General features: G+C 41.9%; 1 protein-coding gene across 4 annotated transcripts in view; it reads left to right on the forward strand.

The window, feature by feature from the left end:
• LOC106613633 (cAMP-specific 3',5'-cyclic phosphodiesterase 4D) overlaps positions 1 to 17,569 on the forward strand; it is a 166,676-nt gene that overhangs the window by 35,568 nt on the left and 113,539 nt on the right. For 2 of the 4 annotated variants that reach the window (XM_045687395.1, XM_045687396.1), the window contains exon 6: positions 5,730 to 5,932. In XM_045687395.1, the coding sequence (XP_045543351.1) occupies positions 5,730 to 5,932 (203 nt within the window). Of the gene's footprint in view, positions 1 to 5,729; positions 5,933 to 7,865; positions 8,380 to 17,569 lie in introns of those variants that run through there. The other 2 variants (XM_045687398.1, XM_045687399.1) reach the window with 2 other exon arrangements.

Genomic DNA, 17,569 nt, shown 5'->3' on the forward strand with positions numbered 1-17,569 from the left:
GAATCAATGTGCTTAATATTAGGAAAGTTGAGAAATAAATATAGTAGGCCTAGCCTATAGAAAGCTGATGGGATCCTCCTCTTTTTAATAGCAACCGTCACTATAGAAAAGAACATGAGCTCTTGGGCTCTCATGAAGTGTTGGATTAGATTTTTGATTACATTTGCATTGATGTCAGAGTGAATAGAGAACAATACAGTGCTGAGTACCAGGCAGTTAGTGAGTTTGGTAGGCTACTAATGACCATCAGCAGCATCAGAGCTCGGAGATGCCTAATTACTGTGACTAAACGGTCACATGGAATTTGACTGCTGTCATGACTCCTGACCACCGGTGTGGCGGTAATTACGGTCACCGTAACAGCCCTAACCCTTAACCCTAATCATAACTGATAATCCTAAAATAGCTTTTTTCCAAAAACAAACACACATACATACATACATACATACATACATACATACATACATACACAATGGTCCTGAGACAAACAAACCCACTGATTGAACAGAACTCTCTTTGTACATTTAGTCAAGAGGCCTCCTGCTGATTTCCCCCGGAGGTGGAGCTGTAAGAGGGCGTGCGCACACACACACACACACGCACACACACACTTAAAATAGCTATATGAGGATTTATGTACATTTTCCCATTAAATCCATAGCTACCAGTTTCAAGTCTTTTACCCTCCGGATGCAGGAGTCGTTGTAAATGCAGGTGAGGGTAATCATTACAAAAAGCAAATGGTTCATGTCAGCCTCCTTGTGGCTGTAGTTAAATAATTTGGAGCACACTGGTTATCTCATCTCTCAAAACGTGATGATTTTAAGAATCAATATTTATTTTCTGAATTAAGACCGTTTCACACTCTAATGCTCCCAATGGTGATATCAAGTAATCAGAAATGCAGCTGGGAGAAACAAACAAAGTCAACTACTTTGCTTTAAGGTGTGCAATGTTTGGTTTTGATGTTAAATGTGTTTTAGGTGGCTTATTTTAAACTGTGTCTCTGTCTTAAATCATCATAGCTATTTTAAGTGTGTGTGTGTGTGTGTGTGTGTGTGTGTGTGTGTGTGTGTGTGTGTGTGTGTGTGTGCGCGTCCTTGTACATGCAGTGCATTTGGAAAGTATTCAGACTCCCATTCTTGGAAAGTATTCAGACTCCGTTTCTCCCATTCTTCTCTGCAGAAACTCTCAAGCTCTGTCAGGTTGGATGGGGAGTGTCGCTGCACATATATATTTTTAAGCCTCTCCAGGGATGTTCGATCGGGTTCAAATCAAATTTTATTGGCCACATAATAGCAGATGTTATTGCGGGTGTAGCGAAATGCTTGTGTTCCTAGCTCCAACAGTGCTTGTGTTTCTAGCTCTAACAATTCACAACAATACACAGAAATCTAAAAGTAAAATAATGGAATTAAGAAATATATAAATATTAGTACGATCAATGTCGGGGGGTGGCATTGACTAAAATACAGTAGAATAGAATACAGTATATACATATGAAATGAGTAACGCCGTATGTAAACATTTATTAAAGTGACCAGTGATTCCGTATGTATGTACAGTTGAAGTCGGAAGTTTACATAAACCTTAGCCAAATACATTTAAACTCAGTTTTTCACAATTCCTGAAATTTAATCCTAGTAAAAATTCCCTGTTTAGGTCAGTTAGGATCACCACTTTATTTTAAGAATGTGAAATGTCAGAATAATACTAGAGAGAATTATTATTTCAGATTTTATTTCTTTCATCACATTCCCGGTTGGTCAGACGTTTACGTACACTCAATTAGTATTTGGTAGCATTGCCTTTAAATTCTTTAACTTGGGTCAAACGTTTCGGGTTGCCTTCCACAAGCTTCCCACAATAAGTTGGGTGAATTTTGGCCCATTCCTCCAGACCTAGCTGGTGTAACTGAGTCAGGTTTGTAGGCCTCCTTGCTCGCACACGCTTTTTCAGTTCTACCCACAAATTTTATATAGGATTGAGGTCAGGGCTTTGTGATGGCCACTCCAATACCTTGACTTTGTTGTCCTTAAGCCATTTTGCCACAGCTTTGGAAGTATGCTAGGGGTCATCGTCCATTTTGGAAGACCCATTTGCAACCAAGCTTTAACTTCCTGACTGATGTCTTGAGATGTTGCTTCAATATATCCACATAATTGTCCTACCTCATGATGCCATCTATTTTGTGAAGTGCACCAGTCCCTCCTGCAGCAAAGCACCCCCACAACATGATGCTGCCACCCCCGTGCTTCACGGTTGGGATGGTGTTCTTCGGCTTGCAAGCCTCCCCCTTTTTCCACCAAACATAACGATGGTCATTATGGCCAAACAGTTCTATTTTTGTTTCATCAGACCAGAGGACATTTCTCCAAAAGTACGATCTTTGTCCCCATGTGCAGTTGCAAACCGTAGTCTGGCTTTTTTTATGGTGGTTTTGGAGCAGTGGCTTCTTCCTTGCTGAGCGGCCTTTCAGGTTATGTCGATATAGGACTTATTTTATTGTGGATATAGATACTTTTGTACCTGTTTCCTCCAGCATTTTCACACGGTCCTTTGCTGTTGTTCTGGGATTGATTTGCACTTTTCGCACCAAAGTACGTCCATCTCTAGGAGACAGAACGCGTCTCCTTCCTGAGCGGTATGACGGCTGCATGGTCCCATGGTGTTTATACTTGTGTACTATTGTTTGTAGAGATGAACGTGGTACCTTCAGGCGTTTGGAAATTGCTCCCAAGGATGAACCAGACTTGTGGAGGTCTACAATTTTTTTTCTGAGGTCTTGGCTGATTTCTTTTGATTTTCCCATGATGTCAAGCAAAGAGGCACTGAGTTTGAAGGTAGGCCTTGAAATACATCCACAGGTACACCTCCAATTGACTCAAATGATGTAAATTAGCCTATCAGAAGCTTCTAAAGCCATGACATCATTTTCTGGAATTTTCCAAGCTGTTTAAAGGCACAGTCATCTTAGTGTATGTAAACTTGTGACCCACTGGAATTGTGATACAGTGAATTATAAATTAAATAATCTGTCTGTAAACAAATGTTGGAAAAAGTACGTGTGTCATGCACAAAGTAGATGTCCTAATCGACTTGCCAAAACGATAGTTTGTTAACAAGAAATTTGTGCAGTGGATGAAAAACGAGTTTTAATGACTCCAACCTAAGTGTATGTAAACTTCCGACTTCAACTGTATCTGTGTTAATACCACACGCTCTCATGCTTTGCTTTGATCAGATTGCAATCTGAGTGTGAACATCATGTTCAGCTGAGGCTTTAGTCTGATGTTTGGACTGTTGGGTTCATGAAATAATATAAATCCATTTTAAGATTTCATAATATAGGAATGATTATTATCTTATGAAATAACACATAGACAATATGGATTAGTTTCGGGGTGCTATTTAAAAAAAAAAAGTATGTTCTTGTACGTTGTGGACAATTGTCTGACGTGTTGTATGTTCTGAAATGCAGGCAATACAAATTAATTATTTGAAATCCAACATTTTATCTTGATTGTGTGTTGGAAGAGGGTGGGATGGTAGGGCAGATGTCAGGGGCGTCGTAAAGAACAGACCAAGGCGCAGCGGGTATAGTGCTCATCTTCTTTTAATTTTAATGAGATAACACTTTTACAAAAAAATAACAAAACCGACAACCGACAGTTCCGTCAGGTACTTACACAAAACGGAAAACAACCACCCACAAAACCCAAAGGATAACAGGCTGCCTAAGTATGGCTTCCAATCAGAGACAACGAAAGACACCTGCCTCTGATTGGAAACCACACTCGGCCAAACCTGGAAAACGAACCTAGAAAATAAAAACTAGAACCAAAATCCCCTAGACCAAAAACCCCAAAACACCCAAAACAAACACCCCCTGCCACGCCCTGACCATACTACAATGACAAAAGACCCCTTTACTGGTCAGGACGTGGCAGCAGACAAAAATATAGTTTACGGAAGTTTACATACACTTAGGTTGGAGTCATTAAAACTTATTTTAGAGTTTTGCAGAGTTGCAAAGAAAAAGTAATATCTTAGACTGGCCAATAAAAATAAAAGATTAAGATGGGCAAAAGAACACAGACACTGGACAGAGGAACTCTGCCTAGAAGGCCAGCATCCCAGAGTCGCCTCTTCACTGTTGACGTTGAGACTGGTGTTTTGCGGGTACTATTTAATGAAGCTGCCAGTTGAGTACTTGTGAGGTGTCTGTTTCTCAAACTAGACACTAATGTACTTGTCCTCTTGCTCAGTTGTGCACCGGGGCCTCCCATTCCTCTTTCTAGTCTGGTTAGAGCCAGTTTGCGCTGTTCTGTGAAGGGAGTAGTACACAGCGTTGTACGAGATCTTCAGTTTCTTGGAAATTTCTCGCATGGAATAGCCTTCATTTCTCAGAAGAAGAATAGACTGACGAGTTTCAGAAGAAAATGCTTTGTTTTTAATTTCTATTCATTTTAATTGCAACAGATCTCAACTTCTCAAAGCAAGAATATATTGTATTAGACATATCTATGTATTTCCCATCCGTATGTTCCCATTTTGCAACCACAGGCTCAAAATAACACCAGGTAAAAATATATCCAGATGGTGCAATAGAAATGGAATAGTATATTCTGGCAGGCTACTTCACACCAGCCAATTTAACCCGTGCACTGTCTAGCACAGGAGGTTGGTGGCACCTTAATTGGGGAGGACGGGCTCCTAGTATTGGCTGGAACGGAATAAATGGAATTGTATCGAATTCATCAAACACATATTAAATATGAATTACTGCTTTAAAGCTGCAATATGTAACTTTTTGGACCCCCCCCCCAAAAAAAACAAAAAAACAAATGGGTACACCACAAACTCACACAGATGGCTTGACTTCACTTTAAAACCCTTCATTGATGGGAATCTAGATTAATACCAGGCTTAAGGCAGTTAAACATTCAGGCCTCAGGTGTTAACAACAAGGCAGGAATCAATACTCGTCCGCTCCCTGAATTCTCACTCCTTAGAACACAAGGAGACCAGTCAAGCATGGTTTGGGTTAGTGCACTCAATAATTAGGAAATGTACGTATTGAGCTGAGTCCACTTTGTCACTCTGGTAATTGTGTTTTTGGCATTGGGTGAAGATGTGTTCATGTGTGAGGCTTTTTGTGTTGAACTTGTGCCACACATTCGAAATGGTCTGACACATCACATCAACTCATTCTCTGAGCCTTGTTGTCCCACATGTATACACAGAGGCCTGTTACATTCACTGGTTCCAGTTGAGTTGATACATTTAACCCTTGCAGTTATTGCCCGGTTGTGAGAATCCATTGTTTGGTGCCTGAGTGTCGTCATGCTATTTGTCAGGACGCTGTACCTAGCTGCGGTGGATCTTACACTGAGAATTGTATTACTTTGTGGTCCAAAGAAATGACATTTTAGCTTTTCATAAGTTTTAGCTTCTCATAAATGCAACAACATTGTGATACCCTGGACAAGGTATTGCTTCTGTCTCAAGTTTTCCCGCCACATGTAGATGTTCATAGAGTTCTGAAATTCCCTTGATATTTTACTCAACAATAAAAAAAAATCTAAGTGATTGCTTTTCCTGAAACGTAGCTAAATAATATCCCTTGCGTACAGAAATGTCAAGAGAAATATGTCAAATCCTTTCTAAAATGATTATATAATTGATCAGAATACCTGTCCTCTGATAGTATTTTGTTTCCTCCACAGAGTCTGAGGGACTCTTTACCCACGGCCAACCTCAGCTATGCAGTGCGGCGGCGTTTCTCAGGGACAATACTGCTGCCCCCACTGTCTCGGCGCCACTCCACCCACACCCAAGACCACCGCAGGCTGCTGGACCTGGAGGCCCACTACAGGAATGCCCTTGCCAGCGTGGCTGCCAAGAGCCTGGAGACCATCAACAACTCCAAGTCAGTGGAGCAGCTTGTTACTCTTTCAACTATGTCTCTGTAATGCTCTGTTTCCATCTCTTTGTTTTTCGTTCTCTCTCATTTCATTAGAAACACTCACTCTGTCGAGAGCTGCCTCTCTTTATTTCTGACTCTGTCACTCGAGTACTCACAATCTCAGGGTTTGGTAGTTTACTTTCTAAATGTAATCCGTTAGTTACTAGTTACCTGTCCAGAATTGCAATCAGTAATGTAACTTTTTGATTATCAAACTCAGTATTGTAATTTCCTTACTTTCAGTTTCTTTTAGATTACTTTCCCCTTAAGAGTCATTAGAAGAAGACAAAAATTCATATTACCAATTGAATGACGTCTATTGCAGGATAAATCAATGTTAGAGTTTACTAGCCATAAATTGATGTTGCATTTTACTTTATGGGCTGGTTATGTAGGCTTCTTTTAACCAATTGCTTTCTACTACAGATAATAATATGAATTGTTATATATTTACATTAAAAGCAAAGTCTGTCAGATTTCCAGTCATTCCAATTAATTTAATACCCCTTGATCTTCAAGAATAGGATTTGGAAATATGGAAGTATAGATTAGACAGATGGTTCTACCTGGGCATAACCCCACAACTAAGGACCTATTAGCCTACTGTGTTGTTTATGATTTAGTTGTCCAGATGGGAAAGGGCAGTGTAATAGAGATTGCGTCACCTGTGGCTCTTGGATGATGGTGTTGATGTGAGCCATGACCAGCCTTTTAAAGCATCTCATGGCTACAGATGTGAGTGCTACGGGGCGATAGTCATTTAGACATTTTACCTTGGTGTACTGTTAATCAGTCGGAATGTTAACCTGTTTAAAGGTCTTACTCACATCGGCTACGGAGAGCGTGATCATACAGTCGTCCGGAACAGCTGTTGCTATCATGCATGGTTCAGTGTTTCTTGCCTTGAAGTGAGAATAGAAGACATTTAGCTCATCTGGTAGGCTCACATCACTTGGAAGCTCGCGGCTTTCCGTTTGTAATCCATGGTAGTTTGCAAGCCCTAACACATCCGACAAACATCAGAGCCGGTGAAGTAGGATTTGATCTTAGTCCTGTTGACGCTTTTCCTGTTTGATGGTAGATTTCTTATACGCGTACGGATGAGTGTCCTGCTCCTTGAAAGCGGCAGCTCTAGCTCAGTTCGGATGTTGCTTGTAATCCCTAGCTTCTGGTTGGGATATGTATGTACGATCACTGTGGGGACGAGGTTGTCGATGCACTTATTAATGAAGTCGGTGACTGATGTGGTAAACGCCTCAATGCCATCGGATGAATCCCGGAACATATTTCAGTCTGTACTAGCTTAACATACGCTTCATCAGACCACTTCTGTATTGAATGGGTCACTGGTACTTCCTGTTTGAGTTTTTGCTTGGAATCATGAGGGTAGAGTTATAGTCAGATCTGCCAAATGAAGGGCGAGGGAGAGCTTTGTATGCGTTTCTGTGTGTGGAGTAAAAGTTGCACAGGTGACATGATGGTAGAAATTTGGTAAAATGGATTTCAGTTTCCCTGCATTAAAATCACTGGCCACTAGGAGCACCGCCTATGGATGAGCATTTTCTGGTTTGCTTATGGCCCTATACAGCTCGTTGAGTGTGGTCTAAGTGCCAGCATCAGTTTGTGGTGGTAAATAGACAGATATGAAAAATATAGATGAAAACTCCTCTTGGTAAACACTGTGTACGGCGACCGAAGTCAGCGTGCATGCGCACGGCCCGCCACAAGGAGTCGCTAGAAGGCGATGAGACAAGGACATCCCAGCCGGCCAAACCTTCCCCCTAACCCGGATGACACTGGGCCAATTGTGCGCCGCCACATGGGTCTCCCGGTCGCGGCCGCCTGCGACACAGCCCGGGATCAAACCTGTGTCTGTAGTGACACCTCTAGCATGGCAATGCAGTGCCTTAGACCGCTATGTCACTCAGGAGGCCCATGCGGTATTTTAACACAGGTGAGCAGAGCCTCGAGAGTTCCTTAATATCAGAGATTGCACACCAGCTGTTGTTAACAAAGAGACACACACCTCCCCACTTGAGATTACCCGACACTGCCGTTGCATAGAAAAAACAGTTAGATGTTCAGTATATTATCCATGTCCTTGTTCAGCCACGACTCTGAGAAACGTAGGGTATTACAGTTCTTCAGGTACCGTTGATAGGATAGTCTCGAATGGAGCTCGTTCAGTTTGTTCTGCAGTGATTGTTCTCCAATGATACATTCACCAATAGAATGGAGGGTAGAGGCGGTTTATGTACTCACCAATGTATTTTCGTCAGGATGCCCGTGATCGGCCTCTCTTACTCCACCTTTTTCTTTTTCCGAGTCTCGGGGATTAGGGCCTGGTCCGGGCTGAGCAGTATGTCCTGTGCCTCCGACTCGTTGAAGCAAAAACCTTCATCCAAATCGAGGTGAGTGGTCGCTGTTCTGATGTCCAGACGCTCTTTTCAGTCATAGGAAACGATGGCGGAAACATTATCTACCATACAAAGTTAAGATCAGCGCAAAAAAAACACTTAATGGCTGCTATCCATTGCAGCGCCATTTTTCATGTTCTCGTGGAATGGCATGCTTTGAGTACTACCGAAAAGTGCTATTTGCATGTGAAAAATGTATGCCATGTGCTGTTGGTGACACTTTGATATCTCGATCATTTGCAGCTGTTTCAAGGGCAAATCCACAGTTGAAACAACAACAAAGCGAAAACCCGTCTCTGTTTTGGTAAAAAAAACTGCGGGATGTTTCTGGACAAATGTATCTAAGGTAATAGACAGAGCTATGGATGCAAGGACTGACCATCCATGATATCAAAATGATTGTTTTAACCATGTTCTGAGGCTATATACGGTTTGTTTACATTTACAATGTTTATTAACATTGGAGAAAAACAATCTTATATTTTGGATTCTCATGTGGTGTGACAGTTGAATTAGTGAGGCATTGTTAAGTTCACTTCAACCATTATTGGGTTAAAATACACATATACATTTGTGAACAGCCATCCTCAACAACCACAATCCGTAAGGCACAAATAGCTAAATGAGAGAGAAGCAGTGTGATTCACATCATTGCACTATGTAGATATCAACAATAAGTGATATCCGTATCACCCTTAGGCTACACCACCGCTGGTGTCCTTACCTCCAGGCATTTATTCAAGTTGGATAATCTTTGGATGCCGACAGCTGTTGCACCATTGGAAGACATAGCTTGGACTGTAGCCTAAAAATGCCTATTCCTGCTTTTTTCCTGTGATCTATCAAACACGTACTGTGTCATCGTAATGGTCTCCGACTTGTCAGACTCGCTCCGTTACTCCCCCCGAACCCGCACAATCTCTCGTTTCTCTCCCTCTATGTGCTCAACAAGCCATGAGCGGTCCGCAGTGTGATTCATTGAGAAGGCGACTGTGTGATATTTAAGTCTGCTGCAAGAGTTTGAATTTTCTCCACACTTTCTTTCAAAGCAGTCAAATTAGTTGGGATGGAAACTGCACCTGTGACATTTGGTTTTCAAATCAAGCTAATCTAGCCAAGGCTGAGGGAAGCGGAGACTGACTAACTTTTGTGGATATGTGTGCGTGTGCTTGGACGTACAGGTAACTTCCAAAATAAAGGAAACCCCAATACAAAGTGTCTTAATAGGGCATTGGGCCACCACAAGCCGCCGTAACAGCTTCAGTGCACCTTGGCATAGATTCTACAAGTGTCTGGTATTCTATTGGAAGTCTATCTATGCGACACCATTCTTCCACAAGAAATTCCATAATTTGGTGTTTTGTTGATGGAGGTGGAAATCACTGTCTCAGGCGCCACTCCAGAATCTCCCATAAGTGTTCCGTTGGGTTGAGATCTAGTGACTGAGACACACACATAAACACACACCTTTTAAACCCCCTATGCTCCTTTGAGACCCCTCTATCAAAGTCACTGAGATCTTCTTCTAGCCATGGTAGCCAAAATAATGGGCAACTGGGCATTTTAAACATGAACCTAAGCATGATGTTAATTGCTTAATTAACTCAGGAACCACACCTGTGTTGAGGTATCTGCTTTAAATATACTTTGTATCCCTAATTTACTAAATTGTGTTTATTTTGGCAGTTATCTGTATGTCTGTGTTTGTCCCAGTGTTTATGCACTCACTCACACAGCGTCTTCCAATCACAGCTCCCTGCCCCTATTTATCTTTGTGGCCCAGATTCAGCTCAGTCAATAATATGAAGGTGGAATCTCTCTAAGCCCAGAGGGGGTTAAGAAAAGCCTTCTGTCTGACGGCTGCTTCCCGCCTCTCCCTCTCCCAGCCTCAGGTCAACGGAGGTCACCTGCTTTATTGTGTCTGTGTTTGTTTATCCACAAATTTCGTTATGGCCCGGCGGTACATGTATCCTCTCTGAGCTGACGCCTCTACCGTCTGCTTCTCGGCATCGCAGGCCTCACGGAGGCCAGATGACAGGAAAGGAGGCAGGATTCTGTATGACGGGGCTTTTGTTGTTGGTTGTTGCTGTGTTACAGGTATTAATGATTCTCCTTTCTCCTTATGAATTGACGGGTAATTACTGGAATGGCCCTGAAGAGGCAAGTGGGAGAAAGGTCAGAGAAGATATGGGGAGGGGGAGAGTCTTGCCTGGTTCTCTCGCTCTCTCTATGTCTGTTTGTCATGTCTTTCTCTCCATTTTTCTCCCTTTTTTCTTTCTTCCTCTCTGCCCTCTCGTTTTTCTCTCATTTTTTAGTTGTCTCATGTCTTTCCCTCTCTTCATATGGCTTGCGCTTTCTCTCCTATTCCAATAAGAGCCCATCATGTTTGCAAAGCCGGGAAAAGGGCACAGTGACATGCTCAGATCTAGGGAGAAAATGAATGGCCGAGTCCTCGGTAATTCATTTGAAAACTTTGTGCAATTATGCAGGGCTTTTTGGTACAGACTGTATTCGAAGGTCTATTACTGTCAAATAAAAATGACTGGATGTCATGGCTATGTGGAGTGTATGGAGAGTGTTATTGCCTTTTTAATGTTGAGCATCACAGGGTATATAAGTCTGTAGAGGGCTATATCAACTCTGAGTCATAGTTTATCAATACTAGAATACCATCTTATTCATAGCAGTGACCATAAACTGATAATGAGATGAAGAAACGATGTTATGTCACAGTCCAATGGTTGTATCATGGTGAAGGAAATGAAAGAGAACAAACTGGAACTGCAAGTGCAATTAATTGTATTCTATCTATCTTGTAGGGAAATGAAAGTTCAATAAAAACGCTTCCTTTTTTATTGAAATCATTTACCAGCCTTATAAAGAAACACATTTAAAGAGGAATGAACTGACTTTCTTAAACTTTCCTTGCCAACCTTGACTGACTGCATATCTTTTGTAGTTTGTTTTTAACTGAACAAAATACGGAGATTTTTTTTTTTAACATAATCCCTTCAATTGTATCACAGAAAACTGGGGGCAATTTTCACTTTAATGATTTGAATCCCAGAAGAAGCTAACTTGAAAGTGTCCAAAGTTGATAACATAACAAATCAATGTTTTATTTCACAGAAGGATTAGTCATTTACAGAATTCCTAGTCAATGTCGCTCACTCGGTGATGTAATGTGATGAATACCTCGCGTCAGTCGTGCTCGCTCAGTCCCAACAGTTGGCTGAACTGCTTCATAACGCGCGCAGATGGGAGCCCAACAACACAAGCAGTGGAGTGAGTTCACCTATCGAATAATGCTACTCTCACTCCGACGTCCTTCCGTTTGAAGAGTTTTCTGAAATGGGCAAAACAAGTAGTTTTCTTTTACTCCTTGTTATACGCACATGTAGGCTACATTGCGAGAGCTAGGATTGCAAAAACATTTTTTGCCAACCGATGACTCTCCATAGATTGAAAGGCAGCGATAGAAAAGAGTATCAAATGAATAGTTTGGTATAATATTTGAAGAGTTAATATTATTTGTTTGTGGCTTTTATATCCACTGGGGTTATGTCGATATTGACGCAAAAGAACTTTCCTATCTGACGTTCCCTCGTTTCAGCACCTCGGCTCGTGGACAGCGCAATGTGCCACCGCCTGTAGGCACATTGAAGTTTCATACGAAGAGGTAGCCTACTGATGTTGGAGGGAACAACCGAAAAGATGGAGTGCACAGGTCTAAGTAGAGAAAGTGCTGGTTCCGCCAAGGCACCCAAACACTTGTGGCGACAACCAAGAACTCACATCCGAATCAAGCAGCGTTTTCACTCCGACACAGAGCATTACCTGACTCGCAACAGAACTATGGAGAAGGACCGCCCTGGGCTGAAAAAGCCACGAATGTCGTGGCCATCCGCATTGAAACGGTAATTGTAATGCGTCATTATTAATGGTGTTTTAAATAGCCTTACTAACCTCCTGATCTCTTTTTGCAAATGCCTTATTGTCACTTCCAAAGTTCATAATAAATGAGAGGGATAAAAGTGCTCAATTGAATGGCGGTGTCTCAGCAAGCAACTCCACTTAATTAGAATGTCAATATCCTCCCCACACTCTCCATTTTGTGTGAAGTAAAGTCAGTCAGGATGCACTGATTTAGCTCTTAACACAGAAAGGTATTGAGCTCATGCTGATTTGAAGTGTGTGCATAATTCCAGAAAAAAAAGGAACTACCTCTTTGCCCAGACTGGGCTCATTGGAAAAACGTTTGGTATTTTACGTAAATCCTTGCACCTCCAATAAGTGTAATATGTTAGTTTGGTATGGTTACCAAAGACAGGTTATTGAAGGCAGAAATGATTGAAGGGAGGTTGGTCAGTGGAGGATGGGTGGGTGTCAGTGGAGGCTGGTGGGAGGAGCTATAGGAGGCTGGGCTCATTGTAATGGCTGGAATGGAATAAATGGAACGGTATCAAACAGATCAAACATATGGAAACCGCATGTTTGACTCCATTGCATTGATTCCATTCGAGCCATTACAATGAGCCCGTCCTCCTATAGCTCTTCCCACCAGCCTCCACTGGTGGGCGTGTACCCAATGCCCCGGGGTTCTGGTCTAGAAGCACACTTTCCACTGTGCTCAGAGGACACTTTCTGTATTGTAGTTTAGTCGAGCCTAAAAATACAATTCCCATAGACTGCCCCATAGAGAAGTCTCAATTTTAAATAAAAATTAAAATACACTTTTTTTCATCACTTTTGTGGCAAAAAAATATTCATTTACTTATTCAAGTAATTGTCTTTGATTCTGATTTGTTTTCCGTCACTCACAGAGGAAAATATGGACATTTTATATTCATCCAATGTCTGTCATGTTTCTGACGTGATGATGTCGTTGTTGCTCGCACTGCTTCAGTGTGCACTGAGTGCTAGTGCGCAGGCGTTATTGGCTCTGTAAAGCAGATGGCAACCAGCATGACACGGCGTATGCGAACGTGAGTAGATTACATTACAAGCAACAGTCTGCCATCTTGGAAGCGTCTCCAGTTCCTATGTACCTCAGTGCTTATACTTCAACAGTCTAGAAATCCAAAGGTTGTGTGTTCTAGTCGCATCTGGGCCAACTGTAGCATTTTAGCTAACCCTTAACCTAACCCTTTTTCTAACCTTAACCCAATTCACCTAACCTTTTACATAAATTCTCCAAACCTTTGGTGTTAGTTCTCCTAACCACCAACGTAAATTCAAATTTTCCCTGTAATTATCTTTTGTTGTTATGATGCAACAAAAGAGACTTTTATTTTTTCATTACTTAATTTTATACGCAGACACGCACACAAACACACACTGGGTTGCTGAGCATGAAAGACAGTGTGGCTAGGGGTAGTTTGTGCTAGAAGAGCGTTGGCCTACTAAAGTGAGAGGATATTGCAAAGGGACCTTCCTCCTCTCTGTGGTCTATGAGGTCATCTCAGTCTGCAGTCTAAGTTTGATCCTGGGGGACATGTTTCTTGTTGTTTGGTTGCTTTTCATTAACTGTCTGTAGATATTGGACTAACCAGCGTGAGAGGGTGTTGTGTTGTGGCTGAATCCCTTTCTTCTTTAAGCCATATGTAGGCAAACATTACATGGTCACTTTAAGATAAGATCAGACAATCATTGACATCATCATCCATCATCATCATCATCATCATCATCAATTTACATCAGATTGAAGTGATACCTTCAACCCATTCAGTTGTGATCTTTGTGACCCTGGCTTTTTAGGCTGGAAACATTTTGTACTGGGGTCAGTGATGGTTCATGACTGGGGCCTACCATTATAGCATCGCAGTGTTTCACGTCACATTTCACCTCAGTTATCCACTCTGGAGGCCCACCGCCATGAAAGCTGCCTACTGACTGCCGCTGACTGTTTGGCATTGAGGATAGTATGGCATTGAAATCACTGCAGGCTTCAGGTAGGAGTAGAGACGTGACTCACTCCCTGCATTCTGCCTCCCCAGCGCCTCGTATTTATGTATGAATGAATGCAGCTCTCCTCTATTGTCCCATGACATTTTTATCCCACACCGATGACTCAGTTCACATGGACAAGGTAGAGAGAGATGAACGGACTGCTCTGTGGCTGAGGTGTGAGGGATGCTCCTGACTTTGCTGATGAAAACTGTGTTGTTTTTATGGTTCTGATTAGATAAGGCCCTAAGAACAGCATTTGTTTGAGGATTGAGTTGTGTTGACAAAATGGCGCAAATCCTCAAATGTTCCTGAATGTAGCCTACTTCTTGCTGTCTACCCAAGCCGCTTGCCGGTGTCTCCATGCCGTTCACGTGTTGGCCGTGAGGAAACAGAGCCTTTAATAAAGGTCTGTGTTAGTGCTGCTGAGCTGCGCCAGGCCGGCTGCCTGTGGGCAACCCCAGACGCTGTCTCTCTGTCAGTGCCCCCCAGCCGGGCTGTATGAGGTCATGCTTCTGGGAAGAGTGACCCATATGTGGTCAGTGCTGCTGCCGTTTTACTCAGACGCTCTGTTTGCTTTTAAAGCACTTTTAACACTGAGACAGTGGAAGGATTAGCCATTCCATGGATGATGTTGCCATGGCACCCATCTGTTTTCGAGTGATAATGGCTAAAGGTCTGTGTTGGAAAGGGGTTATCAAGCCCCAGTTTTAAATCTACTGGTTTATGATAAAACTAGCCAATGTTAACATTGAGCATAGAAATGGTTTCAGTGTGCAGGATTTGTGTTATATTTGAGAATTTATAAAAGCTTATGGGTGCTATGTTCTAATAGGGTTACCTGCAAATGCCAGCCATTGCATTACTGATTTGGATGTCCTGGTACATAGGGCTGGGAATTGCCAGTCACCTCACGATATGTATTTTGATTCTCATGATTCTATATATATTGCGATTCGACACTGCGATTTTATTGTGATTTGATGTTCCCGAACATATTGCTCACTATACTGTATGTCTGCTACAGAGAGAACATGAGAAAATGAGTTTTGATCAGTCAGGGAAATAAGTGCTGAAAACATGTTGGCTCACTATTTACAAAGAAGATGGAGAACAAGCTATAGGATGAAAAATACTGCTGTTAAGGAGTTTATTTATTAGTACAAATCGATACTTTGACTCATCAATAGAATAGAATATTGTCCCCCAAAAATATTGCAATATGTAACTTTATCAATTTTTCTCCCCCGTCACTACTGGTACATGCACTGGTATTTGACATGAGCCTTGTATTATAATACTGGATGCTGATTTGTTAAAACCCCATTCCAGCCAGTGTCTATTCCAGAAGTTACCACCGACAAAAGCTATGATGTTGAAATGCCTATTTACTCTGTTCCATCTCACTGCGCAATCCACAGTCTCATCAGCCCTGTCAGATCATTTATAAACTTGATCTCCGCTGTAAAAAGAACCTAGACATTATCTCCAATTTCTTTTAGACTAGCAATTGGTTTTCAATGGTGGAGATTTGTATAAACCTTGCGGTCTGTCTCTCGAGACGGGCTGGCAGGCAGCTTTTCTCAGCCAGTCGAAATCATGAATCATCATCATTACAGTACCTGTCAAAAGTTTGGACACACCTATTCATTCAAGGGTGTTCCTTAATTGTTTTACTATTTTCTACATTGTGGAATAATAGTGAAGACATCACAACTATGAAATAACACATATGTAATCATGTAGTAACCAAAAAAGTGTTAAACAAATCAAAATATATTTTATATTTGATATCCTTTAAAGTAGCCTCTCTTTGCCTTGATGACTGCTTTGCACACTTTTGGCATTCTCTCAACCAGCTTCATGAGGAATGCTTTTCTAACAGTCTTGAAGGAGTTCCTACATATGCTGAGCATTTGTTGGCTGCTTTTCCTTCACTCTGCAGTCCAACTCATCCCAAACCATCTCAATTGGGTTGAGGTCAAATGATTGTGGAGGCCAGGTCAACTGATGCAGCACTCCATCACTCTCCTTGGTCAAATAGCCCTTCCACAGCCTGGAGGTGTGTTTTGGGTCATTGTCCTGTTGAAAAACAAATGATAGTCCCACTAAGCGCAAACCAGACGGGATAGCCATGCTGGTTAAGTGTGCCTTGAATTCAAAATAAATCACAGACAGTGTCACCAGTAAAGCACCATCACACCTCCTCCTCCATGCTTCACGGTGGAAACCACACATGCAGAGATCATCCATTCCCCTACTCATTCACTAACACTTTTTTTTGGTTACTAAATGATTCCATATGTGTTTTTTTCATAGTTTTGATGTCTTCACTATTATTCTACATTATTGAATGTGCGACATTGTAGCCTATAGACCAACGTGTGGCCTTTGCTATGGTGAGAGAGAGAAGCTCGCCTGTATCACACCCAGAACTAGAATGAGATTCAAGGTCTATGATCTCTCTCCCTCTCTCTGCTCTAATAGACATGAGCCTGCGACTCTCATCTCTCCAGCGTTGCACATCATTTATTTCCTTATAGAATCATAGCCACAGGAAGGGTGTCGCAGCACCCCTGAGAAATTGAAATGCATTTGCCAAAGTCTGTTCAGAACAAAATGAAATCCTTCAGAATACTACACCAGGAGTAGGCCTATAATTGACCCACAGTAGCGTAGCTGTGGATTGTGCGTAGCCCAATCACAAGGCATGCCTACAGTCAGGAGCAAGCGGCAAGTCTGTCAGTGAACATCATGCAGCCAAATCAGGCCTTTTGCAATATTTTGAATACAGTTGCGGAAAACACAGGTTGGAAAGCAAATGGATTCTGCTCAACAGAAAATACTTATCGGTCTGTAGGCTGCAACATATTTTTATCAACTTCCAAATAGGCCTATTGAGTGAACAGCATTGTTTTACAAGAAAGAGATACTGTAGGCTTTTGGCACTTTGCGCATCGACCATCGCTGGTGAGTGAACTGCACATCATTGGGTGACTGAGTGAAACTGGAAAGCTTTTTTTGTTGGACTAACTTCCTCCTCATTGTACAATATGTGTCTCCACACAGCTAAGCCTAGGCTATTGAGGGATTCAAGACAGGGTTATTTTTATTGATCTCAGTTTATCAGTGTCAAAGCAGCCTGTCATTTCAATCATTTCAATAATTTGTGAGGTATTAGGTGTCCTGCTAAAGTCTCCAGTCATCTAAAATGATGTAGAATTCCATGAAATGCGTT

Source organism: Salmo salar, chromosome ssa10 (assembly GCF_905237065.1).
Source record: "Salmo salar chromosome ssa10, Ssal_v3.1, whole genome shotgun sequence".
NCBI lineage: Eukaryota > Metazoa > Chordata > Actinopteri > Salmoniformes > Salmonidae > Salmo > Salmo salar.